The 26,274-nt window shown below is 38.7% G+C and overlaps 1 protein-coding gene across 2 annotated transcripts in view; it reads right to left on the minus strand.

Annotated features, from left to right (window-relative positions):
• Positions 1-599: 599 nt before the first annotated feature.
• SMC2 (structural maintenance of chromosomes 2) overlaps positions 600-26,274 on the minus strand; it is a 26,300-nt gene continuing 625 nt past the window's right edge. The window contains exons 2-26 of one of the 2 annotated variants that reach the window (XM_057374530.1): positions 25,900-26,058; positions 25,468-25,721; positions 24,439-24,588; positions 24,073-24,195; positions 23,124-23,162; positions 22,831-22,941; positions 22,599-22,643; positions 21,855-22,088; positions 21,028-21,177; positions 20,161-20,394; positions 19,167-19,326; positions 17,164-17,281; positions 16,325-16,463; positions 15,971-16,090; positions 14,475-14,679; positions 13,486-13,621; positions 11,011-11,135; positions 10,032-10,225; positions 9,596-9,739; positions 9,103-9,297; positions 8,350-8,550; positions 7,416-7,532; positions 4,168-4,328; positions 2,853-3,000; positions 600-1,442 (exon numbers count right to left, since the gene is read on the minus strand). In XM_057374530.1, coding sequence (XP_057230513.1) covers positions 1,278-1,442; positions 2,853-3,000; positions 4,168-4,328; positions 7,416-7,532; positions 8,350-8,550; positions 9,103-9,297; positions 9,596-9,739; positions 10,032-10,225; positions 11,011-11,135; positions 13,486-13,621; positions 14,475-14,679; positions 15,971-16,090; positions 16,325-16,463; positions 17,164-17,281; positions 19,167-19,326; positions 20,161-20,394; positions 21,028-21,177; positions 21,855-22,088; positions 22,599-22,643; positions 22,831-22,941; positions 23,124-23,162; positions 24,073-24,195; positions 24,439-24,588; positions 25,468-25,635 — 3,582 coding nt within the window. In that variant the 5' untranslated portion in view covers positions 25,636-25,721; positions 25,900-26,058 and the 3' untranslated portion in view covers positions 600-1,277. The remainder of the gene's footprint in view (positions 1,443-2,852; positions 3,001-4,167; positions 4,329-7,415; positions 7,533-8,349; positions 8,551-9,102; positions 9,298-9,595; positions 9,740-10,031; positions 10,226-11,010; positions 11,136-13,485; positions 13,622-14,474; positions 14,680-15,970; positions 16,091-16,324; positions 16,464-17,163; positions 17,282-19,166; positions 19,327-20,160; positions 20,395-21,027; positions 21,178-21,854; positions 22,089-22,598; positions 22,644-22,830; positions 22,942-23,123; positions 23,163-24,072; positions 24,196-24,438; positions 24,589-25,467; positions 25,722-25,899; positions 26,059-26,274) is intronic. The other variant, XM_057374531.1, reaches the window with a different exon arrangement.

A 26,274-nucleotide genomic window follows, 5' to 3' on the forward strand; every position in this document is an offset into this window, starting at 1 on the left:
TCCTGTGGTGAGTATTTCAGAGCATTCCCATGCTCCAGATTCACAGTGCTGCTGTTGTGCTCCACACTGGCCCACCACCCTAGGCCCCTCCCTTTATGGAGACACACAGTGGCTCTGCAGCCCTGGAAGGAACTCTGTGTTTTTAAACCCACAGCTTCTTCTCCTGCAGCCAGGCAGGGTTAGGGGATGTGTCTGTATTACTTAGACACGTTCTTTGTATATATTATTTGTACAGCCTTGTATATATTACATATACATGGTAGATGAGGCCATGAGATAGAAAATTTAAATAATATTCAAGAACTCAGGATATCCGAATTATTCCAGACATGCATACATTTCTGCCCAATGGAACTTCAGTTATGTGTACTTTTGTAAATTATATTCTGAAAGGAAGAAAAAGAAGGAAGGGACAAAAATGGGGTAAGCATAGGAGAGCACAAAAACACAAACTTTACAGCTGTTGGCCGCCAAGTGAGACAATATCCCCACCATACACAGGGCACACATGCGTCCTGTGCTATGGTGAGCAGAGGCCTTCTCTGCAGTGCTGTGACAAGGCTGGGTTTCTGCACTTTGGGCAGGAGTCCCGCAGAAATGTCATTTCTGGCCAGTGACAGCAGCGGGATACATTCAAATAAGTTGAAAACTGAGAAACGGTTTAATTTTGAGTAGGCATTGCTCAGTGAAAAATCATGAGGAAGGAAAGCACACCACCAGGTTGTGTAGTTAATAGCAACAATTTAAAAAAAATAGTAAAAACAGTGTTAGTTGATGATTGCTTTAATACTTAATAGAAACAATTAAAAATGGTAAAGACAGCATGAGTTAGTCGATGATTACTAATCCTTAACAGATTATAATAAAACAATTATAGTAATTTAAAATTGCCTATGTCACTTTCATCTGGAATTTGACAACAGCCAAGGAGCATTGTTACTACACTTTGCAACACATCTTCTGAATGCAGTTTACTCATATTTCCCTCATTGAAAGGCTTTTAAGTTTACGGAGTTACTGCTTCTATACATATAGATGTAAATGCTGACAGAGAAATGACACTAAGAGGATTAAAATTGTCCATCATACCTAAAATAGTACTGACGGTTACAGATTGTTTCCTAAGAATTTCAGTTCTTAAAAGATGCAGATATAAACTAAAATCTAAGACACAGAAACACATTAAAAAAAAATTTAAAAGCGATGTGACACTTAAGAAGGTGCTACTGCACATGAAAGACCATTGCTTCCCAGCTCTAGAGATCCTCTGGACTCGTTCATTCGAGAATCTGAGCTTTCTTGGCTTTGTTGCGGATGGAGTCATTTTTTCTGCTTTGAGCCTGACTGTATCTTGTAATAGTGGACACACCATCCACAAACCTGGTCTTGTAGAGGACATTTGCATTGTTGAACATTCCATCTTTCAAGGACACCACAATAAACTAAAACAAACCAGAAACACTTAAAATAAATGTTGTTATCGAAATAAAGACTTGAACAACAAGAAAAGGCTTCCGAAGAGAGAACTCATTTTCTTCTACTTCATTTGGCTAATACCTCAGTAATAATTCTTAAAATTCTAACCCAGGCGCAACAGAATGTGCAGAATGTACAGGTTAACAAAACACCCACAGACCAGACTTTTTCTACTGCTAACGACACTTCTTCCATGTCCCAGCACTTGGCCTGGGACACAGTCCCTAATGTCTGTTCACGGTAGGAGAAAACACTGGGAAAAAAACAGTGCCACTAATTATCTAAGAATGTAGGATCCTAGTCAAAAGACTCAAATAATTTTACAATACTGGTAAACAAACGTTCCCCTCCTTGATGCCTGATCATTTTTGCTTTTCCTTTTATGCTTTCTATACCGTCTTATGTATCCGCCTGTACCCCTTAGCCCACATGCTTGTAATTCCTGGAGGTGATATTCCATTTTAGTTTAGGAGTTCTGCTGGGCAGAGAGACCAAACATCCTGAGGAAGGAGTCMGTGTGCCCTGTGCTCTCTAAACCTGAGGCTCCAGTCTTGGGTGAAGCCTTCTGTCGGGAACATCTTGTGTAAACTAGGCTCTGGCCTCATCTGGGGGGGGATTCATTAGAATAGGGAGACATTACTGCATTTGTTAAGTTTCTTACTGGGGAATCCTAGATAGATATGCTRATTCCTGARACCTATAAAACTTGTATCCRTGCTGTACMCGGGTGTGCATTCTACCATCAAGTTGTGCACCTGGGATCCCAAATACCGAGGTAAAACCCTTTTATCCCCTTAACCGTGTCTGTGTCATTATTAAAAACTGGCCTTTCAAGGCAACATCCTCACTCGCATGATTTGGAATAGTCATGTTCTTGCATCAAATAGAAACAGGTACTGCCTTTTTTCATGTACAGATCACAGTGATACAGGGATTCGTTCCATTCGTGCCTGACTTATTTCAATAGTCAACATGAAATATTTTTAAACTCAGGTTAAAGAACTCTAGGAAGATAGAATTCAGAATGTTGTCATGCCTGAAATTAAGCATGTCACAGATGCACTTCCCTATTGCTCTCTTTTAACCAGTGCAGCACCAGCTTTCATTGAAATGTAACATTTAAGTTTCACCATTGCCATATCATCAGTTTAGATTTTAGCTGAAACTCAGAAATATAACACCCATCCCTAGAATGAAAGAGGTAAAGAGCTCAGAGTCCTCAGTGCAAGACAGCTTTTGGAAATAATGGATAGAACTCTGAGCAATCTGGTCTGGTGGAAGGTGTCCTGGCCCATGGCAGGGGATTCAACTGGATGATGTTTAAGGTCCTTTCCAACCCAAACCATTCTATTACCACAGTAATTTCAAGACCATACCTGTGAGTGCCTGAAATGCGTTTGAAGCATCTGTCCAATATTCTGGGTATGAGAGAGATCAAGGGCAGCATCCACTTCATCCAAGATGTAAACTGGGGCAGGCCTGAAGAGGAGCATGGCTAATATCAAGGATAAGGCCACCAGTGATCTAGTATGGAGACAAGAAAGTTATGACTTACTCTCAGCTGAAAGGCTTTTGGCTTCTGAAAACAATTGCTGAAAGGCAACAAAGGTGGTGAAGGGTCTGGAGTACAAGTCTGATGGGGAGCAGGTAATGGGTTGTTTAGCCTGGAGAGAAGGAGGGCCGGGGGGACCTTACTGCTTTCTACAACTCCCTGAAAGGAGGCTGTAGCCAGGTGGGGGTTGGCCTCTTCTCCCAGGTAACAAAAGGCTGAACAAGTGGAAACKGCCTCACGTTACACCAGTGTAGGTTTAGATTGGATATTAGGAAAAATTTCTTCACTGAAATGGTTATCAAGGATTGAAACAGGCTGCCCATGGAAATGGGGAGTCAGCATCCATAAAGCGATTTAGAAGACATGTAGATATCAGGCTTAGTGGCACTGTTTAATGGTGGATCTAGCAGTGCTAAGTTAATGACTGGACTTGATGATCTTAAGTTTTTCCAGCCTAAATGATTCTATGATCCTAAAATGCTCCCTCAAAAGCAGGCAGATTCTTGTTATGATTCTGAAGAGGTGGAATGACATCTTCCCATTTCAAAATGTGAAGTCGTCTGTAAAGAAATGGCAAATATTATACTTCTTATTGAAAGATCAAGTTAGTTGGGTGATGATACTTAAAATTATGCTGTTGCTCTATTTTCAATTATGAGTTTTGCAACCATGTTTTTCAATGTATTGTTCTTGAAGTAATCTGCCCTTAGAAAGTTCTGTATCTCAAAATTCTGTTCCTGCTTTTCAGTTTAAGATTTTTTACCTTAGAAGTTGCAAAGAAGGACATCTCTACACAGTACCTTTAGAAACTGGAGAAGAAAACTTTTGCCATGACACCACTTCTGTCCTGGGGAAGTACTTGTCTGTACTGATTATTGTGGTTACATCTCAAGGAGATATGGAATGTGGTTTTCTTACCATTCAATTAAATTTTTTTGTCTCTGCTGTGTGGAGTAAAATCTTGTTATCATCTCACACTAAGTAAAGTGTTCTAAGACAGAATGTATTAATAGTGCTTCCAATATTGAGTCTGTTTGGAAGGAAACAGAGTCCCTGACTTGATAAAGAAGTAACTTTTTTGCTTTTCAGAACTTGAATTAGTTTGACAAATGACAGTGGAAACAAGTAAATTCACCCACCTTTGTCCTCCACTAAGTTCTGTTAAGTTTTCCTTCCAGGTGTTTCCTAAGGCAACTCTGAATTCCATACCATTCAAGACATTGTGGGTTTTAGAGGCGACTAACATAGCTCTGGCTCCAGGTAGGAGTGTTGAGAAAATGGAACCAAAGTCTTCATTCACCTACAAGTCAGACCACACAGACAAAGATGTATGAATCTGCTTTGAATGAAGAGTACAAAGAGTGTAAAACTTCATGGCGAGCTGCATGATGCTTGAGACATCCAGCCCAATTCAACACTGTGACTTCCCATGTCACATACAGGCCAATGAGGAAACAGTGGCTTTAATTTTCTTTGTACTGAAGAGACAAGCAATACYGAAGGATATATGACACCTCATACTAAGTGTTTTAGACAGATCAAATGAAAGAAGTATTGAAGTCTTCTTTATGCCATCACTCAGAGAAATGGTTATACCCGAGCTCAGATTCATTAACTGGTAAATTGTGATTTCTCCCAGTTAATGGACAACTAAAAGTACAAGTGCCATGTAAGAGATACACACTGGCATCGTCCTCACTCTTTCTTCCCAGGTTTTCTTAAGCCAAGTCCATGTATGGGATGATATGCAACTTTGTAAATGCAGATTAAAGCTTCCTAGATGTAGGAATTTATCTGTAAACACATCCCACCATGCATGAAGCTTTTGAGTACAATTCACTAATTTCTGTTAAACACTATTTTTACAATGAAAAGGTACTGTTTTGTCAGTGATATCCTGCCTACAGGCAAGCTTATAATTAAACAGATACTTCATCTATGTACAATTGACTCTTGGTTATAGCATATTTTCTCAGAGGCCAGAAAGTACAAGTTCTGCTGGTACAGCAGAAAAGGTGTCAAAAGACTTCCATGTAGTGATCCCTTAGGATTTTTACTTTCTCTATTTTCATGCATCTGTATACTTGTACTTCCCTAGCACAGTACTAAAAACTACCGTTCTCTCATCTTTAGACAAAATAATCCCTCTCTGAGCCTGAATCCAAGGACACCTCAGTGCCTCAGAGCCCCAAAACTGGAAACAACAGAGAATTGGGGGAGCAAGTTTGGGATGGTTGACATCACCACCTAAAAGTATCATTAGAGAATTAAGACCCAATATGGTAATAAGGCATAACTTTTAAAAGGTGAACATCTTGTGACTCAGGGTCCATTTTTGGGTGTGCCCTCAGGAGAAGACTTTTGTCTGCCCTAATGTATCAGTAGGTCTGTTAGGCCTGGATTAAAGTTGTGTATTCTCATTCTCTTAAGTTTGGCTGGCCTCTCTTTCAGATTAGCCTGATTGATAAGTGTCATGGTTTTACTTGGTCCGATTTTTGGTGGTGGKGGGATGGGACAAAGAAACCACAAAGATGGCTCCTAGGAGGAAGTTCTAGAAGCTTTCTCCTTCTTCTCCAGCAAAAGGAGCCCTACCCTCTGTGTTTTAGAGCCAATCCATTRTGGCTCTTAGGTTGATGGACAGGCTGCCCATCAGGCCTGGGCCAAWTGCACAGGTTGGTTACACCTCTGTGATGATATATTATCTTGTACTTAAGAAGAATTCAAAACAAGATAGGGGTGGCCGCCATGTAGTTTTAGGTTGTTAGTATTCAGTTTTAGTATCATGCACTGGGGAAAAACAGAGCAGGAGGGTGAGGAGATGTAAGAAGAAAAAATGGAGACCCAAGATCATAGTAGGAGAAGATGGGACGGGTTGCTGTGCTGTTGCTGTGGTTCTCGGACATGGAGAAAATAAGTTGTTCTCAAAAGGACTATTTCATCAATGAGAGACCTGTATAGAAAAGGAGAGCGACCTTGCTCTGAGGAAAAAAAACCCTGGCCTTTGAGGACTGGACTGAACTGATCAGGAGCCAAAAAGGGTGAAGAGGCTTGGCCCCCACGACGTTTGAAGCAAGTTGATGCTGAGAAGAAAATGTGCTCTGTGGGGAGGGAGAGATGTCCCCGCCCTACGTCTGAACTAAGTGAATGCTTAGAAGAAGTTGTGTTCTGCCAGATCTGTGATAGTGGTCTTACGCTGCCAAAACAACACAGTTTGGCCTTGAAGAACATACTTTCCTTTCTCCTGCRACATAAAGAAAATACTCCCTTGSCACCAGAAGTTATACACTGGCTGTTTCTTGGGAAAAAAACTTCCACAGCTTGGAGCTGTAAAAACGCTTCTCCTATGATGCTGGACAATAACCGTAATGAGTAGTTTGATCTATGTTAGACTTTCATTCCTGTCCCCTGTGTGTGCGGGAAGACATGGGGGGTGGAGAGGGAGGACCTGGGAAAGAGACGGGTCCTGGAAAGGATAACAGGTGTCTTAAAATATCCGTTTTTATTTTTCTTCTCCTTGTAAATTTTCCCTATCTTTGTTCCCCTCCCCGGTGCAGTAGTATTCTCAGTAGTTTGTAGTAATAAATCTATTTTGCAACTTAAGTTATTCAGCCTGTCTGACCATTTTCTGGAGCATATATATATCTTTCTCTCAATTATGTTATGTTATCTGAAAGCCATAAATTTTCGTGTTAATTGGGCTTTTGCTCTCCCTTCTCCCTCTCCAGTGGGGGAAGGGAGAGAACTTCGTGGGTACGGTGCTTTTGGCTTTCAGCACAGTCCAAACCACRACATTTTTGGTGCCGTGACTCAGATTGGGAAAAATCAGGTTTAAACCCACGACAGTAAGGCATCAGTAGAAAGGGATAATTTTGTACCTTTATTATTATTCATTGTAGGAAAGAACTGGTAAAAAAGCAGAGTGCCTAGGTAACGGAAACATAAATCAGACATTGCTCTATCCCAATATTTCATATCCTGACAGTAAAAGGAGCAGTACCCCAGGTCCACAGCCACACACGGTAGAGGACAACACAAAACCAAAAAGGTTTAACTCTGTAAAATATTGGAAACAAAAACCTAACTTCATTTCAATATGCCTTAACCTTCATGAAATTTTTGTGGGCACTAGAAGGGAATGGTAAAATAGTTGTGCATGTTTAACTGGATCTCTACAATTCTCAGAGAATTCATGACTCATTCTCAAAAGTGAGAATAAATAGGAGAAATAAGGCAATTATTTTTAAATATAGGTCACGGATATTAGTTCTGAGAACAGACTTTTTCTCCCAAGGAATGGAGCAAAACAGTAATCTAAGATAAATCTGATCCAATAAATCTGATCTGATTTAATGTACTAAAACATGAAGATTAATTTCAAGTGTCATACCTTTTTCCAGGCAATATCTAAAGCTTCTTTTTTCTTCTGGTCAAGCTCTTCAATAACTGCAAGAATTTTTGTCTTGTCATTCTCTACAATTCTTTTTTTCTTCATTAAGTCATTGTACTGGTGCAATGAGAAGAAAAGATTGATTTCAATGAACTTTTTGCTCAAATACATTTTCTGCTAATCTTACAGCTTCACTGTATCCCTTTGTAGCTACAAAATAGTCATTAATCACAAGATTAAAAACAAATGCATTCATTTAGATGCATTAAGGATCTAAATTTTGGATTATTTGCAAATTAAAGCATAAGAAGTTTCAACAACCAGCAAACAGGAGGGACAATATTGCTCTGAAAGTTGCCCTTCCCATTTAGTGATATTTCATTTGCTTTTCCATAGAAGAAAGGAAACTTCTGGAGGCTGATAGCAGGAAACAGTACTAGAAAAGTTGAAGCGTAAAATCAGTGGGCAGTTTTGAGATAATCCTGGAACAACCTGAAGATACAGATTAGTTCAAGACAAGCCTGCTACACCTTCTAGCTGTCATGCTTGAAGATGAGTATTTCTTTGATCTGAAGCTTATAATACAGTATACACTTCTCAGATTCTCTGATGCATGCCACAAAGCTTGCAAATGCTTCAATTCAGATAGACTGGGGTAGCAAGGTATAAAATATTTTTTACCATCCAAAGTCATGATTATTAGTAACCTAGAAAATTGGTGTGCCAATGAACAGTTCAAAGACATAAGATTAGTATGAAAGAACCAGCAAAATGTTCCCTGCTATCTCATGAAGGTTTAGATTTATTTTTGGTGTATTGAGAAACAGAGCGTATGAAAACATTAAGCAACATTATATATGTACGTATATATATATTATATATCCCATGTGACCAGACTGCCCAATCTTTATAGGTTAAAACACAGAATATTTACCCTCTCCTCTGTGTCAGAAAGCATGTTCATAGCTCTGGTGTTCACATTCCTTCCCAACTTCTCTTTACGCTCCTGCAATTTCTGCAGCTTCTGACTTGCTTCTTTAGGACAGTTACTTTTAAAATCATAGGCTGTGTTTGGCTGACCAAAGAGTTGTTTCTCTGAAGCTATCCACTTGTAGTCTTTCAGCATTTTGGCCACCTGTAAACAAAAGGATATGTTGAGGCTTTCTCCTCACCCTTCTCAAATGTGAACTAAAAATAAAAAAACAAAACCACAAACCACCCCCTATCTACATTTTGAAACTACCACATAAATTCTTCTACCCTAACGCAGCACAGGTAGATATTTTTATAATGCTTTGTGTGATTTCCTTGACTGTGGACAAACCAGGATTTTAAGGTTGCTTTCATATCTGTCTTACTTACTTGAAACACTCTTTTTCAACATCTGGATTATACCAATATCACTAAATCTTAGAATTACCTTCATTAATTAGTTATCTAATTTGTCCATACCATTGGAATGTTCTTACTGATGTCTTTCTCACTGTGATCTACCCTCCTTTACTCCATACAGATAAGCTTTTTTACAATGTACAATTTCCATTCCCTCTTCCTCAGATAAAACTTTTCACATTGAGAGCTGCAAATATGACAGTGCCTAAGGAAAAAAATGCTATTTCCTTTGGACGTGGCAAGGGAAACAACCATTCTTGGTCAGAAGATGTGAAGAAAAGCAGTTTTGAAATACCTTGGCAGCAGCATCAGCAGCATCTTGTTGACATTTGGTGATGTTGTATTCTAATTCTTTAACTTTAAGTTGTAATTCATTTTTTTGTTCTCTGTATTTTACTATCTCTGCAGTTTTTTCTTTAATTGCATTATCATGTAACGCAATTACTTCCTTTTGCTTGGCAAGCTCCTTCTGTGACCTCTCCACAGATTCCTGAAAAAGCCAATCAGCAGACATTTACTGGTCTCTTTTAGAGCTGGCATTAGACCCTTATTAGAAAAGACACAGCAAGGAGAAAAAATTCACATGTGAAAGCAAAACAAAAACAAAAACAAAAACAACAACAAAAAAATAATAATAAAAAAACCCCTAAAAACCGCTACCTAGGTTGATTGAGTGTGTTAAGCAAGTCTGTACAATAAAATACATTATGATTTCCGGGTATGTGAGGTTCAGAAGATCACACAGACTAACATCAAAATGGACAATGAAACACAGTATTCGCTTTTACCTCTGTCTTAGCCACTTCAGCCACCATAGCATCAATTTGCTCCTGATAGGATTTGATTGCTTCTTCTGCAGCTGCTATCTGTTGTTTGTAGGAGGCCTGTTCTTGTTTCAGCTCTTCAAGTTCCAGAACTAAAGCTTCGACTTCCTAGAGAGATTTTTCCAATTTATTACTTATACTTAAATGGAAATAATTAAGATTCAGTTTGATGAAATAAATGCTGTAGAAGATTAAGACCCATTCTTGAGAAAGAGCACAATCTCACAAAAACAAAGAAAGGAACAAACAAAAAACCTCCGTCAATGACTATGTCAGTGACTACAGAGTAATCTATTAAGTCCAAAAACTGAGAGCATTAAAACCTCAGGAGAATCAAACTTCCTGATTTTTGCAGCCACTTTTAACATTGGGAAAACTGTCAACAGAGGTGAAATTTTACCTGCTGCATATCTTTTATTTTTTTGCTTGAAGCGTCTGCCTTTTTCTTGGCATCATCTAGCTTTTGCTCCGCATTTTTTCGTTCTTTTAGACCTTCTGCTTCTGCATTTTTAATCTTATTCTCCAATTCCCTGTATTTTGCTTCTGCTTTCTTTTTGCTCTCTTCAGTTTTGTTTAATGTGTCTTCACACTCCGCTGCATCGAGAAATAGAGTACAGAGATTGGGCATTGTTCTCATCTTTAAATTTACATCCTAAACCCCAACTGAAATAAATCCCTCTTTGCCTCCAACAGAAGTGGTTGTACACTCATTGGTTCCTGAAGTCAGATGTTTCAATGATTACCCTAAGACAGTGTGCAGTTTTTATCAGTTATTGGTAGGGAATTGGACATTACTAAAATACGATTTTTTTTTCCCTCAGGTTAAGAATATATCAAGTCTCATGACCAACAAGTAGTTAATCGGACAGCTACCCAATAAGATAGCACCTCATCTCTAGAGTACTAGATATGTATCACTTCTGCCCATTTTTTTCTTTAGATGTTTTACTTGTTGCTTTTGTGCATTTATGTCTTTCCTTAGCTATATGAACACTACTTCTTTCCAATGCTATCTTGTCATGCAAACTGTATTGCTAGCATTAAATATCTACAGCTTAAAAAAGTAAAGATTACTCAATATGGGATTAAATAAATTTAACTTCCCTGCAAAAATGTATTTTCCTTTATTGTAAAGTATATAAAACATTTAATAATAGTATAAGCTTTACTATAAGAGAATAATCAACTTTAAGTGAACCACCTCTATGAAAGCATACTGTGATTCTGCATTATTTACATATTCCAAAATATAAAGGTAGTATTTCCAAAGCCAAAAGTAGTTYTTTCTTAAATAAAGATTCTGCTACTCCAATAGCCTGATACCCATCTCATCTTCAGCAATTAGTTTTCAGTTACTAGAGTAAGAACACATTTGTCACCAATGGTTTTCTTCAGGGCAAGCAGCTCTTCCTCTTGTTTGTGATAAGCACTTTGATGAAGCTTCTTGTGCAACAGCTCTGCTTCCTCAGACTTCATCTCCCATTGCTGCTTCAGTTGCTGGTACCTTTGGAAACAGTAGTGACACAAACTGCTGTAGGGAAGAGTACCTAACATCTGCCTTTCAGAGCTGAAGTAAGTAGATAAATACCTATATTCCCTTTCTCTCGTTATGACTGTATAGCAAATAAGCTGAAGTGAATGAAAACCTGAAATTATTGCTTTAATTATAATTGTGAGGTTTGTAGGTATGTAAGTTATTATAGTGTATCTCCAGCTACTTAGCCCTGATTTGCCATACTGAAAACAAATGCAACACACAAAAATTGGCAACCATTCAAAGATCACTTTTTTATCAACAGGTAACATGACAGATGCTAGGCTGAAGAATTAAACAAAAGATATCTAAAAGCAAAAGTTCCTTCCTCCTCTTGGCTATATTTCTGGAAGTTACTGCAGCTCCAAACAATTTGAAAGAATAAATCCAGTTGGTAGGTAGCACACTATGCAAAAATCCTTATGGCATTTTTGCAGAACTGACTGAATGTTTTTCTATTCTATCTTTTAAAAAGGTATTCAGTAATTGAGTAGCTGAAAAATAAATATACTTAAAATTACTTAAATTAAATCCTTACAGTAGTATAACTCAGATACTCCTTTTTAACATCTTTATATTTTCTTGTGAGAAAAATAAGAGTGACCACAAATTGGAATTCTGTACAGGTGTTAAAAATATGTCTGGAACACATCCATTCTTTGGTGGACTTCATGAAACTTCAACCAATTTCAAGTAGATATTAATGTGTACCCTTTTTTTTTCTTGTCCTGGTTTCACTTGGTCCGATTTTTGGTGGTGGGGGGGATGGGACAAAGAAACCACAAAGATGGCTCCTAGGAGGAAGTTCTAGAAGCTTTCTCCTTCTTCTCCAGCAAAAGGAGCCCTACCCCCTGTGTTTTAGAGCCAATCCATTRTGGCTCTGAGGTTGATGGACAGGCTGCCCATCAGACCTGGGCCAATTGCACAGGTTGGTTACACCTCTGTGATGATATATTGTCTTGTACTTAAGAATTCAAAACAAGATAGGGGTGGCCGCCATGTAGTTTTTAGGTTGTTAGTATTTAGTTTTAGTATCATGCACTGGGGAAAAACAGAGCAGGAGGGTGAGTAGAGGCAAGAAAAAAAAAATGGAGAGCCAAGATCACAGTAAGGAGAAGATGGGATGGGTTGCTGTGCTCTTGCTGTGGTTCTTGAGTATGGAGAAAATAAGCTGTTCTCAAAAGGACTATTTCATCAATGAGAGACCTGTATAGAAAAGGAGAGCGACCTTGCTCTGAGGAAAAAAACCTGGCCTTTGAGGACTGGACTGAACTGATTAGAAGCCAAAAAAGGAGGAAGAGACCTGGCTCCCCCTCACATCTGAAGCAAGTCGATGCGAAGAAGAAACTGTGATCTGCGGGGAGGAAGAGCTGCCCTCCACCCTACATCTGAAGTAAGTGGATGCTTAGAAGAAGTTGTATTTTGCTAGATTTGTGATAGTGGTCTTATGCTGCCAAAACAACACAGTTTGGCCTTGAAGAACATTTTTTCCTTTCTCCTACGAGGTAAAGAAAAGAATCCCATGCCAGCAGCAGTTATACACTGACTGTTTCTTGGGAAAAGACCTTCCACAGCTTGGAGCTGTAAGACCGCTTCTCCTATGATGCTGGATGACAACCTTAATAAGTAGTTTGATGTATGTTACACTTTCATTCCTGTCCCCTGTGTGTGCTGGAGTACACGGGGGGGGTCGAGAGGGACAACCTGAGAGAGAGACGGGTTTCCAGAAAGCATTAACAGGTGTCTTAAAATGTCTGTTTTTATTTTTTCTTCTCCTCGTAAATTTTTCCCTATCTTTGTTCCTCTCCCCGGTGCAGTAGTATTCTTAGTAGCTTTTAGTAATAGCTTAGTAGCTTTTTGCAACTTAAGTTATTCAGCCTGTCTGGCCATTTTCTGGGGCATATACCTATCTTTCTCTCAATTATGTTATGTTATCTAAAAGCCATTAATTTTAGTGTTAATTGGGCTTTTTGCTCTCCCTTCTGTCTCTCGGGTGGAGGGGAGGGAATGTCGTGGGTGCTGTGCTTTTGGCTTTCGGTCAAGTTCAAACCACAACATCTCTGTACTATCCAAACCAAATATTTTTGAATGTGTTATATAAAAAAAACTGAATTTGCTTTTTGATTGCTGAATTTACTAACTAAATTGGGAGGAGAGGGAGGAAGGGAATTATTTTCTGCATATTAGATTCCCAAAAGGCCCTATGGCCTCCCAAAACCACTCATTACGTTAAATTTACTCAGTTGTGTTAAGAGAAATGATACACATTTACTCAGTTGTGTTAAGAGAAATGATACACATTGTATAGTGAAAACCTTACTTTTCAGCAACCTTCTTCAAGCTTGCCAACTCCTTCTCTACAGCTGCAAGTTCAGATTCCTTTGTCTTGAGTTCTACTTCAACATTTTTGATTTCCTGAAGTTTAGACAATATTGGTGCAGCCTGTGACGATGCACCTGTTCAATGAAAAATAAAAAGAAGCCAGGCTAATTGGAAATAGATCAGTGAATTCACCACTGGTAATTTCAAATTCTAAACATTAATAATGATGCAGTATGATGATTTATTTTAGCTGAAAAACAGATAAGACAACTAGGTTGAAGTTAAGAGCTCTCAGTGGAGAAAGACTACCTTCTCTGTTACAGAATTTAGTTCTTTAGRCTTTGAATACTACACATGCATGCCTTGTGCAAACAATTAACCTTTAAATCAAATTTATGAAATTATCACAAATCAATGATGAATTACTTCAAAAAGGGCTTGAATTCAAAGCAGTTCTGCTTCCAAGAGAATTATAGATAGATAATGAAATTATAATTATAGTTAGATAATGAAAGGAATGAGAAAGGAGTGCCATTACAGACTAACTCTGGGGGTAAGATAAGGATGATACTGGGAGATAGAACCTCAACCAATGGGGAAAGAGAGAGGGAACTGTTGCTGGGAAACTGGGATAAAAAGAGGCTGCATCCTCTATGAATTTGAGAGACCCCATGTGAAATGCCCATGACCTCTCCCTTTATATAAAGTTGCAGGACTCCTCTGTCTCCTCTTCGGACATAAAYCTGTGGTGCTGGTGGATTAATTTTCCTAACAGATAAAATTTAAATATTTAAAATATAAGTTACTTCATGCTAAGTTTATCATTAATATTTTCTTAAACTAACTAATATTATTTTAGTTCAAACAGATTATTACAGTATGTGTGTAAACAAAAAGGTTACTGTTCATTTGTTAAAAAAACATGCAAGAGCAGTAAACATATCAAAGGACACACAATATTATTTTATGAATAGAACCAGCAATTACCTCCATGCAGAGTGCCCTGGGGATCAAACACATCTCCATCAAGAGTAACACTTCTCGTCATTATCCTTTTGTCAAAAGTCACTTTCTTAGCAATATCCATGTTATTACAGACCAGTGTTATTCCAAAGACATATTCCATTGCTTTTTGCAGTTCAGATTCGTATTCAATTAGAAAAAGGGCTAAGTGCAAGTTACCCTTGCCAGCCTAGAAATCAAATTAAACACAATGTGCCTTAGTTAGTAGGAAATCTATGACTTAAGTTAGAAAGAATAGTTAAAATCTAATTTCTGTCTTTTATTGTTGAAGTAAATCAACAAAACACTTTCTAAAAACTCTTTCTAAAAGTGTCATTACATTTAAAAACTATTTCAGTTAAAATATGTTGTGGGTTAAGGTTTCTCCTTTTGTTTCCTTTCTTGGGGAATTTTTCTTTCCCATTTTGTTGCTGGGATACACTGATTGCCAGGTCATCCTTTTGATGGATGGGCGATTAGTAAAGACAATAAGACCTACAGCCCCACCCAAATGATCTTGCTGAGCACTGGGAGGGGGTGTGTGTGGGTGTGGCCGGGGGTAACTTCTCTTCCTGCTCTGCTTGGCTCAGAGGAGGAAGGTCAACCTGCTACCTGCGGAGGAGAGCTCGCCTGCTCTTTTCAGCAGAGCCCAGCATCTCCACTTGTTGGTTCCTGTTTTGCTGCACTGTGATCTTCTGCCCCTGCCCCTTGCCTGGGACCCCTGAGATTCACGCTGCAGTGGTTGAGTTCTGCTGCATTCCGTCTCACAGCCGCAGGATTCTGCTCGTCTCTTTGCTCATCTGCCCGTTCTGGGGTTTCTTGCTGTCCAGAGGAGCACCGAGATCGGCATTTCCGCTGTGAGGTTGCAGAAGAACTTTTCTCCGTCTATCTCTGCCGGTTTGTGTCCGCCATTGGCCACTGGGAGATCTGAATCAGTCGGGACCCGCGCCACAGCGCCCCCTGCAGCTGCCGGGGAATCATCGCACCCACCCTGCCCGGCCAGGAGCCAACAGCGCCCCTGCCGGCTGGGACTGTAACTGCACCAAAGGGGAGGMTGTGTCTCTGTAAGGCTGTCACTGGGTTTGTGGCTGGGCTGGTTGTTGCTATCATTGTTGTTACTTGTTTCACTTTTTTATACATATTAGTAAAAACTGTTACTCCCTTTTAGCCATATTCTTGCCTGAAAGCCTGTGATTTTCAAAGCTATAATAATTCAGAGAGAAAGGGGGGGTCATATCCATCATTCCAAGGGGGGTCCCTGCCTTCMTTGACCTGTCGTTCAAACCAAGACAGAGTAGAATAATTAATACCCATTTAAATCTCACATAACTGAAAGGATACAAAGGAAAACAAAATCAATATACCTTCAAACTTTATAGAAATTCATGTTAGTAATAACCATTAAGAACTCCAAGTTTTAGTACAGAAACAAAGTGAAAATGCGACAGAATATAGTGTAAATCATGTATTTATTTACATACCAAGCTTTGGGCCAATTTGACTGTGTCTTCTTGAACACACCTGGCTGAAATTTTGTTTAATGGAATGATGGTGTATCGATGCTTTAGTTCACCATTTTCTAAAAGCTTTTTGGCAGTAACCTCAAATGAAAAACAGTTACAAAGCATACTTGAGTACACAACTGATTTTGTAAAGTGAGACAACAGGGCATTAGAAGAACATATTGTTGCCACCAACTATGCACGACTCCCTTGACACAGCCCAGTACCTGAGTCCAAATCCCTCTCAAGCAGTCAGTAACAAGGCACATGCTTGTCAACCCCGAATCATACGACCACATCTCAAAATTCAGAGTCCTAAAGCAATAAACTTACCTCTGTGTCCACAATAATGTTATAAAGTTTCCCACCAGCTACAGCTTCAAGGGCTTTTGCTTTGGCTAGATCTTTCACAGTGAAAAGAGACACTACAGGGCCTTTCACATGGTTTGGATCCCAATTTTTTTCAGGATGCCTTAAAAAGAATACAAATTATGCCTATGAACCATATTTGTTTTTCTCCCATATACCTTAAAAGAAATTATGTTTAAAACTCATGATGCCTATTATTCTGGAATAAACAATTCTAAATTCTATCAGGAAAATAACCCCACATAGGAAACAGTTAAATACCTCACAGAATGGATTTGCCAATAGAGATCAGTTACACAGTCATTAAAAGAATCATTCCTGATTTTAGTATGATTTATTCGCACAATTTTCAGTTGATTTTTCCAGTGGGTTTTATTATTGCTACAGCTATAGGAGTATGTTTAGCCTGTTACACAAGTCATTAAACCTGGGGATACTGATAGTTGACTGGTAGAGCTAGATATAGAGTTGACCTCCAAAGAGCAAGTCTACTTGTGTCCACAGGCAGGAAACAATGATTACATATTTTGGAGTTTAGACCTTTGAGTTCTGTGGCTTTAGCTACTGAAGTTATGACTCGAAAATGTCATCACAAAAAAAACTTTAAAATTCTAAGGCTTTGTAAGACTGTAACATTTCCTGACTTCCTCCTCACCCTTCCATTTCATTTCACCGCACAGGTAAGACAGTCATTATTCACTGGCACTAAGAGGAAAGCAAGAGCTTGGACATTGCTGGAATTTTCTGGTAAAAGGCCCCCAAAAGCTTTTCAAATGTCTTTCAGGATCACACTAAGATCTTACTTGTATGTAAATTGTAGATGAGGAAACTTTGCCATTAAACTTTCACTCAATTCTCTCAGTCGGCTGATTTCAGAAGTCAATGCCTTCTTTTTTGCTAGGAGGGCTTCTCCTTTTTCTTCTTCAGAGTTGAACACAAGCAGTAGACATAAATCCAGAGCAGTGAAATCTATTAGCTTAAAAATTGGTATCCTACACTGTTTATCTACATACATGTAGAGAATACTTACTCAGAAGACTTTCTACAATTCTTTGTAAATTTTAGACTAAAACAATTAATATCATCATGACACCAAAAAAGCAAAGAAAATGTTTAAAGTGCAATGTGCTTCTCTAAAGGTTATTCCGGAATATCAGTTAACAGTTTTGAGCTGCATCTGAAACAAATGTTAGCATGAAACAAACTCTAAGAAGTGTTTTAAGTACAAAAAATCAGTAAGCAATAGGGAAGTCAGTCACTTTTTCCATTTAAATTTTAGCGGGAATTTAATTTTGCCATCAAAATTCAAAACACTTTGCCAAAAATTTATAGAAATAAAATTATTTTAGGCTCTTTTCTGTGGAAGTTTCAGAGTTTGCAGAGCTTAGACCAGAGAAACTTCTTAATGTGTGAAAGCACACTTGATTCCTCATTTCCCTCCTTCACTGGGTGTGGGTGAGATGGAGTTTACATCCCGCACAGCAGCCCTCACAGTGCTGATCTTTGTGTTTCTAGTAGGAAGGCATAGATGTAACAGTTTTTGCTACTGCTGAGCATGCTGGCACAGCACCAAGGTTGCCCTCCAGTGCCTCTTCCAAAAGCCAGCAGGCTGTGGGTAGGCAATAGATTAGGAGGGGACATAGCCAGGATAAGGGGTCCAAGGGATATTCCATACTGTTACGAAGGTATGCTCAGCAGTAAAAGCTAAGGAAGTGGGGAGCGGAAGGAGCATACATTACTAAGGCCTTTCACTTTCAAAACATGCCTTTATGCATAATGAGGTCCTACTTCACAGGAAGTGTCTGAACCTTGCCTCCTGATTCTTGATGGGTAGCAGAGTGTAAATTATTTTGCTTGCCTTTGCTTCTGCATCTTCCAGCCTGCTTCAAGACAGACTCACCACTGGCCAAGCCCAAGACTCATGGTGAAGCTTGTGATAGAAGCATATGATAAAAGGGGGGAAAAAAAGCCAAACCTATCTGCAGTGGCAGCAGATAGGAATGAGAACATGTGAAAGGAACAGCAGACACCAAGGCCAGTGAAAGACAGGGAGGAGGTGCTCGAAACATCACAGCTGAGATTCCCCTGCAGCCTGTAGTTCGGACCATGCTGAGGGGGCTGTGCTCTGCAGCCCATGGAGGTCCACAGTGCAGTAGATACACACTGCAGCCTGGGGAAGCCCASATTGGAGCAGGGTCCTGGCAGGACCTGTAGACCCATGGACAGAGGAGCCCATGCCAGACCAGGTTTGCTGGCATGACGTGTGACTCCCCAGGGGATCCAGACTGGAACAGCCTGTTCCTGAAGGACTGCACCCCATAAGAGGGATCCATGCTGGAGCAGTCTGTGAAAAACTGCAGTCCATGGGAAGCATTTACACTGGAGAAGTTCATGGGAGACTGTCACCCTTTGGAGGAACCCCAGAGTGGAGCAGGGAAAAGGTGAGAGTCCTGTGAGGAAGGGTAGCATAGACAATGTGTGAGGAACTGACTGCAGCCCCCATTTTCTGTCCCCCTGCACCACTCACAGAGAAGAGGTACAGAAAATCAGGAACGAAACAAAGCCTGGGAAATTAAGTTAAATTGACTTCCCCAAGTCAAGTCTATTTTGCCATGGCAGTAATTGCTGAGTGATCTCTCCCTGTCCTTATCTCAACCCAYGAGTCTTTTGCCATGTATCCTCTCCCTCTGTCTAGCTGAGAAGGGGTGTGATAGAATGGCTCTGCTGGACACTTGGTATCATCAGGGTCAGCTCTATACTCCTTTGTAGATTTCTCCAAAATTACGCATCRTATGTCTGTACAGACCTGAATAGTTCAGCTCCTTTATTTGGTTCTCTAGGGTTATTTTCATTTTTTCAACAGCTTCAAATGCTTTTCGGTCTTTCTTGTAGCCTTCATCCATCTTTTTAACTTCAGCTTCTTTTGTCTTTAATTCTTTTTGTGCATAATTCAACTTCATTTGAGCCTGTAAAGGGTAAGCAAATACAGAACCAGGTCATCAAAGACAATCTTGCAGGTACAGATTTAGAACACTTGCACTATCAAGCTGCCCATGTAATTTATAAAATTTTCCATTGGTTGCAGATACGACAATAAGCAGCCTTGGCTTTTGAAAATAATGGCACAGATTGTTTGAACAGCATCATAGATCTTGTACTTAGCTGTGATAAAATATTAGCACATGAATAGAGTCTAAGAGGAAACAAAGCAAAATAATGTTGAATACACCCATCCTTGTTACTTTACTGAGAATAATTTCTCCGAAAGTGAGACAAGGAAAGTGAACTTTGAAAATTTAAACTCCATTATCAGAACTACTCCAGCTGAGTTTCCTATCTTAAGACAAAACATCTCTTTCAGTTGTGTAATGAGCACACAATTTAACTAAGGAGAAAATAGTTTCTTCTAAACTCTCCATTTCACAATCCCAGGCATTTTTATTTTGATTCCATTAAGTTTTACTGTAGAAATCTCTTAGTTTGATTGTGATTGCAGACATCAGTCCTAATTCTTTCCTATTCAATACTACCAATCATTTGAGTACAGTGAGTCCTACTTTATATCTCAAATATCAATTTTTCTACTTCCTCGAAGCAATGTTACAAGCATTTTTCTATGCAAGGATATTTTGTTTGTGTTTTATCAAAAAGTTAGCTTAATGCATATGCCAAAATGTAAAATATCTTGCATAGCTACTTACACCTCTTTTCATTGATCTTTCAAGCATGTGTCAATTTGTTTTCAGACAATCTTCAAAAGCATGAAGGCAGATCGGAGACAGGCAGAGCTTTTTTCTTACCTGTTTAGCCTCTGTTGCTGCTTTGCCAATTTCATTTTTGCAAATCATCATCTGCCCTGAAAGAGTAGCTTCTTTACCATCTTTATTGCTGGATAGCCCAGCACACACAGCATTAAAGTGCTGTTGTGCTGCAGCTAAAGCATGTGCATCTTTTTCACCTTCTTCCTGTAAAACACTTAGTTCTTTCTCTAGCTTCTTTACTTCTTTCTCCTTTGACACTAAAGCTTTGGAATCCTTCAACAAAACAAAGTACAAAAATAAAAAAACTGAAGAAAAAACTGGAGTCCGTTACCTTGAAATTCATGTTGAAATGAGGAACTACAAGTAGTTCCATAAACTACATTTCAACGACCCTTTGTCAGATTTTGTGATCTTGCAATATGTCTTTGAATGTTTCCAAATGTGTTACTTGCCCCATGGGTGCACTAAATATCTACAGACAGGTGAAATACAGAAAGTGGTAACAACTACCCAAGAACTAGAATTATCTCTTTCGTCCCAATACCTAAAAAGTGATCCTCTTGCATAAAAAACATCAACTGTCCAAAATATGCAAGGCAGTGATTTCTCATTTAAGAGTCACTTATGTCCAGAGACCACAATAGTTTGAAACTACAGGGATCTCTGCTGAGCTTAATTGAGAACTGGGAGTTGCACTCTCTTTGTATTTGTACATGTCTGTTTCTAATGGGAACCTACTACCTATGCTGCACAAATTAAGTAGTTCCCTTCATGTTTGTCTCTACTTTCCTGATTAATTCTTGACAATCGTTGGATTCTTTCCACCATAATAGGAAAGAAAAAACAGCTGTTCCTACAATCTGAATTAATTTGGTATGTAAAAAAAAGTACATACAAATATCTTACCTTCTGCATACGTGTTACCAATTCATTGCACTTAACCTCTTCACTTTTTAAGTTTTGCTTCTTGAGATCTAGGGCACTTAGTGCTTTTGTGTTAATCCTTTGATTTTCTGAAAGAGCAGCTTCCAGAGCACGGAGTTTACCACCAACTTCCTATAATCAGTAATAAAGGAAATTTAATTTAGCCTCTGGAACCAATACAGTATTTGTAATATGACATTTTCTGTTCACAGCTTCATGTAGAAGGAAATCTGACCAAGCAGGCAGTAGTCCCCAATACAAACAGGTCAGAACATTTCTTCCCTCTGAAATCCAACCTAACTTGAAGCTGCTATTGAAGAACCACAGCATTCCATAACATGGGACACTGTCCCTATATATAGAAGGTGGATTTTGACACCCAAAGACTCTATGGGCCATTCTGTATCTAATAAAATTTACTGCCTCCAAAAGTGAAGTCAATACTGATTACTGTCAAACAAAAGCTTGCTTACTTTCCTCTTCTTTTGAGACATCAACAATAAGGGAGAAAAAAAGTCTCTGGCAAAACTTATCATTGAATGTACAGAGTAGAAACATGAGGGCAAACACTTTCTATGTTTCAGTTATTCTTATTGGGTTGCTGATATTTTTCATTTGTATTTCAGATAAAAAAAATCCCCTTCAAATGGATATCTTCTATGGCCAAAACCAAAAATAAGCAGTGCATAATCAAAGCAACCCAGCAGAATATAAAAATTCAAGGGGAAATTACCTGTAAAAAAATTCCTGTGTTGTAAAATTCTTTTGTATTGAGGTATTCAGATGAGAACAACCCTGTCCTCACTTACCTTATCCTTCTTCTTTTCCATCTCTCCTATGTCTTCATTAAATTGCCTCATTTTCTGTTCAATTTCAGCCATACAGTCCTGAAACTTCTGTATATTAGACTGCATTTCCTTTAACGTCTCAACAGAGGATTCCTTTGTTTGTTCAGCAAGAACAAACTGATAAGCTATACAAAMGCAGCTTAAATGTTCAATTTCTCGTACTAATTTTTGGTATTCCAGATAGGATGCTCGCTCCTGAACAGAAAAAAAAAATAAATTATTTTTTTAAAAAAGCTCTAAAATTTGATGACAAAACAGTGTAAGACTGTTATAGAAATCTTCTAAGTATCTCCAAATATCAGTATTAGTAAGTAAGAGGAAGGATTCTACATGTTATGCAGTATACTTCGTATTGCACATTGCAGACCTGCTCAGAAAAATTTTAGCTAAGACTAATACTCATACTGTTGATCGTACAGCAGAAATATCATTTGACTTAGTTTCTTTAAGAACTAAGAAACATTTTTATCTATKTTTATATAGTTCTCATTTTCTTCCTTTTCTCAACACCTCTCTCTAAGATTTCCTTAAAGTCCAAATTGTCACATTCTTGTATTTTGAAAGATGGTAAAATTTCTCTTTGACAATCTACAGAGCTTGAAAACATGCTTTTGTTTTAGCCAAAACATAAGATTCAGGGCTGTTGAAAGTATATTTTCAGTACTTGAAGGGCCTTACTTTACCACCAGTCTTATTTTTCCATACCTGTTTCAGTTTCTCTAAAGTTGGATTGATCTCCTCATTTAAGACCTGAAACACATAATGGAACACTCATATTCTGATTTTACTGAACTCTAAAGCTGAAACATGTCTAGGAAAGGATATCTAATTCCAGGTGCAGAAACAAAATATTTTACAAGTCAAAATCAACACTAAACTAGTTACTCAGTTATCTTTAACAAATATGAAAGAAAGTGTACTTTCCAATATATAGTACCATTTGAATGGTTTTCAGTTTGGATTCCTTCTTCTCTATGGTTTTCTGGACAGCTATTTTCTTGGACTCATACATCCTAGTACCAGCGGCTTCTTCAATCATAGCTAAAATCTATAAAGCAATGCAAAAAAAATTTGATATTTCTTCTTACGCTAGATTGATTTGACTCAGCTGAACATTTCACCTCCCACCAACACCTTCATTTTTGTTGTCCCCCTCCCAAAATAGAGATTCTTATTATTCAAATCAGTTCAATAAAACTTCAGACAAAAAAACTCCCACAACTTTCCTACCTCTGGCGGCTTCATATTTAGAACTTTGGTAATTTGTCCCTGGTGATAGAAAGATAAAACAAGAACAAGTGGTTGTGTACCATGCAGTAGCAAAAGGAAAATCAGAAACCCTGAACCCCCATTTAGTTTAATATATTGTATTTTTAAGTTCAAGCATTTTTTAAAAAAAAAATATTGAGTTTACTCAATTGTTTTGCTCTTCACAGGTCAAATAAATCACTCTTTCAGGTATCAGGCCCTTACATTGTATCTTAGGCTCATCCTCCACAGTCCTGATTACATCGTAAAGGAGCAATGCAAACATTTTGTTCTAGATCCTTACTGGGTTGCTGATGTCAAATAAGCTCCTAATCATAAAGTAGCTTTTTGGGTAATATGGCTCATAAATAACAAGGGAAAAGTAAAAAATGTACAATACTGTCCCCACCTTTGCCATCAGCTTGGGACAGTTACATTTAAAACAGTAAGTCCTGTTCTGTTTTATCATTCCTTTCAAATATTTCAGGCATTTGCCTAGTCCCTTACAGAGTGTTCTCAATTTATGAGCCTTTTTTTGATGATAGTGATTAAAAAAGGCACATATCTCAACTTCATTTAAAATACTGTCTAACGTGGAACACAAATAATGGGAAATAAAATCTGTCATTTTAGCATAATAATAAAAGCAACACCTATCTGTCAAGGATGAAAAAAAAAACCAGAAAATCAAATGTGAACATGTTTTAGGAAAGTTTCCTAACACTGGGGCCACATGCGGTCTTGTGCTACAAGATGTATTTTAGAGTCAAACTATGCTCCGCTGGAAATCGTAACTACTTAATAAACTTCCTTTTTACTTGGAAAGATGTCAATCTAATTAGGAAATTGAGCATTCTCCCACTATTTCCCCTACCTTAAATTTACTGCAAGTTCCTATTCTTACTGGATTTTATAAAGATGCTCATGATACCTGCATAATGAGGAAGTAAGGATTATTGACATTGAGTCCAACAGAACAGAAGAGATCCTGCACACGACCGTTGGCAGCATAAACACCATTGATAAGGTATTTACTTCTACCTCCAATAACAACCTGAAGAACAAAGACAAATGCGAGGAAATTTAGGTGGTTTGAAAACTACTTGGTGTTGTGAGAATATAAACTGTAATAACAGAAAATTCAGCAAATCACACATACTAAATCTTTGTATAGGAACATATGTGCATACTAGGCAGACTTTAAAAATTAGCCTTTTCTTTTTCTTGACCAGTCACTCTGCTGAACATGGCAAAAATGTATATAGGTTATTAAGTGATACAGATATTAAAGACTCACCTGCCTAGTGACAGTGATCTCATCATTAGTTTCAAATCCCAGTGGACTTCTACTCTTGTCTGAATTATCAAAGTTAATAGACACGGTTGCCTTTGTAATTCCAGCTTGCCCATTTTTATAAACTAGATCTTGCAAGTTAGAAGCTCGCACCTAAGTCAATGAAACAGATAAATATTTTTTATGAAAGCAACTAATTTCACATTTTCATTGTATTTCTGTAGGTTTTGGAGAAGTGAATGAGAAAAAGATCTAGCCGCATATTTAATAGTTCATGTGAACTGACACATGGGAACTGCAAGGTGCTGTCACTGTAAAACCACAACCAATGTGTGTCAGTTTAGTTTTAGGTATCCAGCTAATTGTTTCTGCATGAGGCTCCTGACAAACACTGAACACATGTTCAAAAAAAGCCAGCCACTAGTAAATTTCTTCTTCACAATGCAAGTCACAGGGAAATTACTCAGAAGCTGCTCCTTGGAGGTCTGCTGGCTTTGTCTACAACTGGGAGGAAGGGGTGGGAAAGAAAGGAAATTTAAAAAGTCGCCTTCAGACAGAGATTAAAATTGATGCCAGAGAACACAGTTTTTTATGAAAATATAGCAGATATATTATCTCTTAAATAGCAGGCATTGCATGAAAACCACCTTAAAATTTTTTCTGATGAACCCAATAACCATATTTTAAGACCCAATCCAGAACTGAAAATATTAATTACAAAGAAGTAAATTAGTGCCTTTAGCTGCAGACCCTTGGCCTGAAGTTGCTACCTTTTAAGTGGTTCTTTTTAGTCTATTGTTTTAAGTCACGTACTTTGTGCAAATATAGTATATAAATGAAATTGTAACTCAGTCTTAAGAGAGAGCAAGAATGACAGAGACCCAGATTTATGCGATGAAAAATCCAAATAATAAAACTATTTATTTCAAAGAAGCACGACTTCAGGTCTGCCGTGGGAGATTACTTATTAGAGTAACATGAAACGTTGCTGACGGAAGGAAGACCTTTCTTAAATGTCTCCTCTTTCTTTACCTGTGACAGATTGCTGATTCCCAGCACGAAACAGATGGAGTCCAAGATATTGGATTTGCCACTACCATTCAAGCCAGTGATGGCATTGAATAACGGGTCAAAGCCATTAACTTCCGTCCTGTGAGCATAGGATTTAAAACCTTCAAGAACAATGGACTTGATGTACATTTCTTAGGGGTCCAGACAAATGTTCTTAGGGGTCCAGACAAAGTATTCCTCTGAGAACCCCTAAAAAGGGTATCTGGATTATAATCCTACATATTTTGAAGAGTAAAAGAGAAAAGAATAAGCAAATTAATCACACTGCCAAACAAAAAACTAAATGTATGCGAAAATGGAAAGAACGCATGCCTCTTACGACGAAAATATCACGCATTTATAAGCGAAAAAAGCCGAGTACGCCACAGAACCAGCCAGCATCCCCACGCTAACCTGTACTTTAGCAGTTCTAAGCAGCACGCCTTTACACAGCGCTCATCACGGCACYTGGGTACAGACTCGTGGCAAAACCACGATTTCTCACAAAGCTGGCCGCCAGGGAAGGGGAAGGGAAGACCAGGGTATTTCCGAACACGGCAGAGCCTCCGTTTCCTGCCGACAGACCGGCCTGCTCAGGCACACCGCCAACGAGGGGTAGACCCCAGGGAAGCGGCAGCCTCGGCTCTGAGGCACCGCGAACAAGGACACATCACAGCCCCACACACCGACCCTACCCCGCCACCGCGCTGTCCCCGCGGCCCCACACACCGACCCTGCCCCGCCACCGCGCTGTCCCCGCGGCCCCACACACCGACCCTGCCCCGCCAC

This window comes from Malurus melanocephalus, unplaced genomic scaffold (assembly GCF_030028575.1).
Source record: "Malurus melanocephalus ecotype Western Australia unplaced genomic scaffold, MMel_1.1 scaffold_228, whole genome shotgun sequence".
Classification (NCBI taxonomy): Eukaryota; Metazoa; Chordata; class Aves; order Passeriformes; family Maluridae; genus Malurus; species Malurus melanocephalus.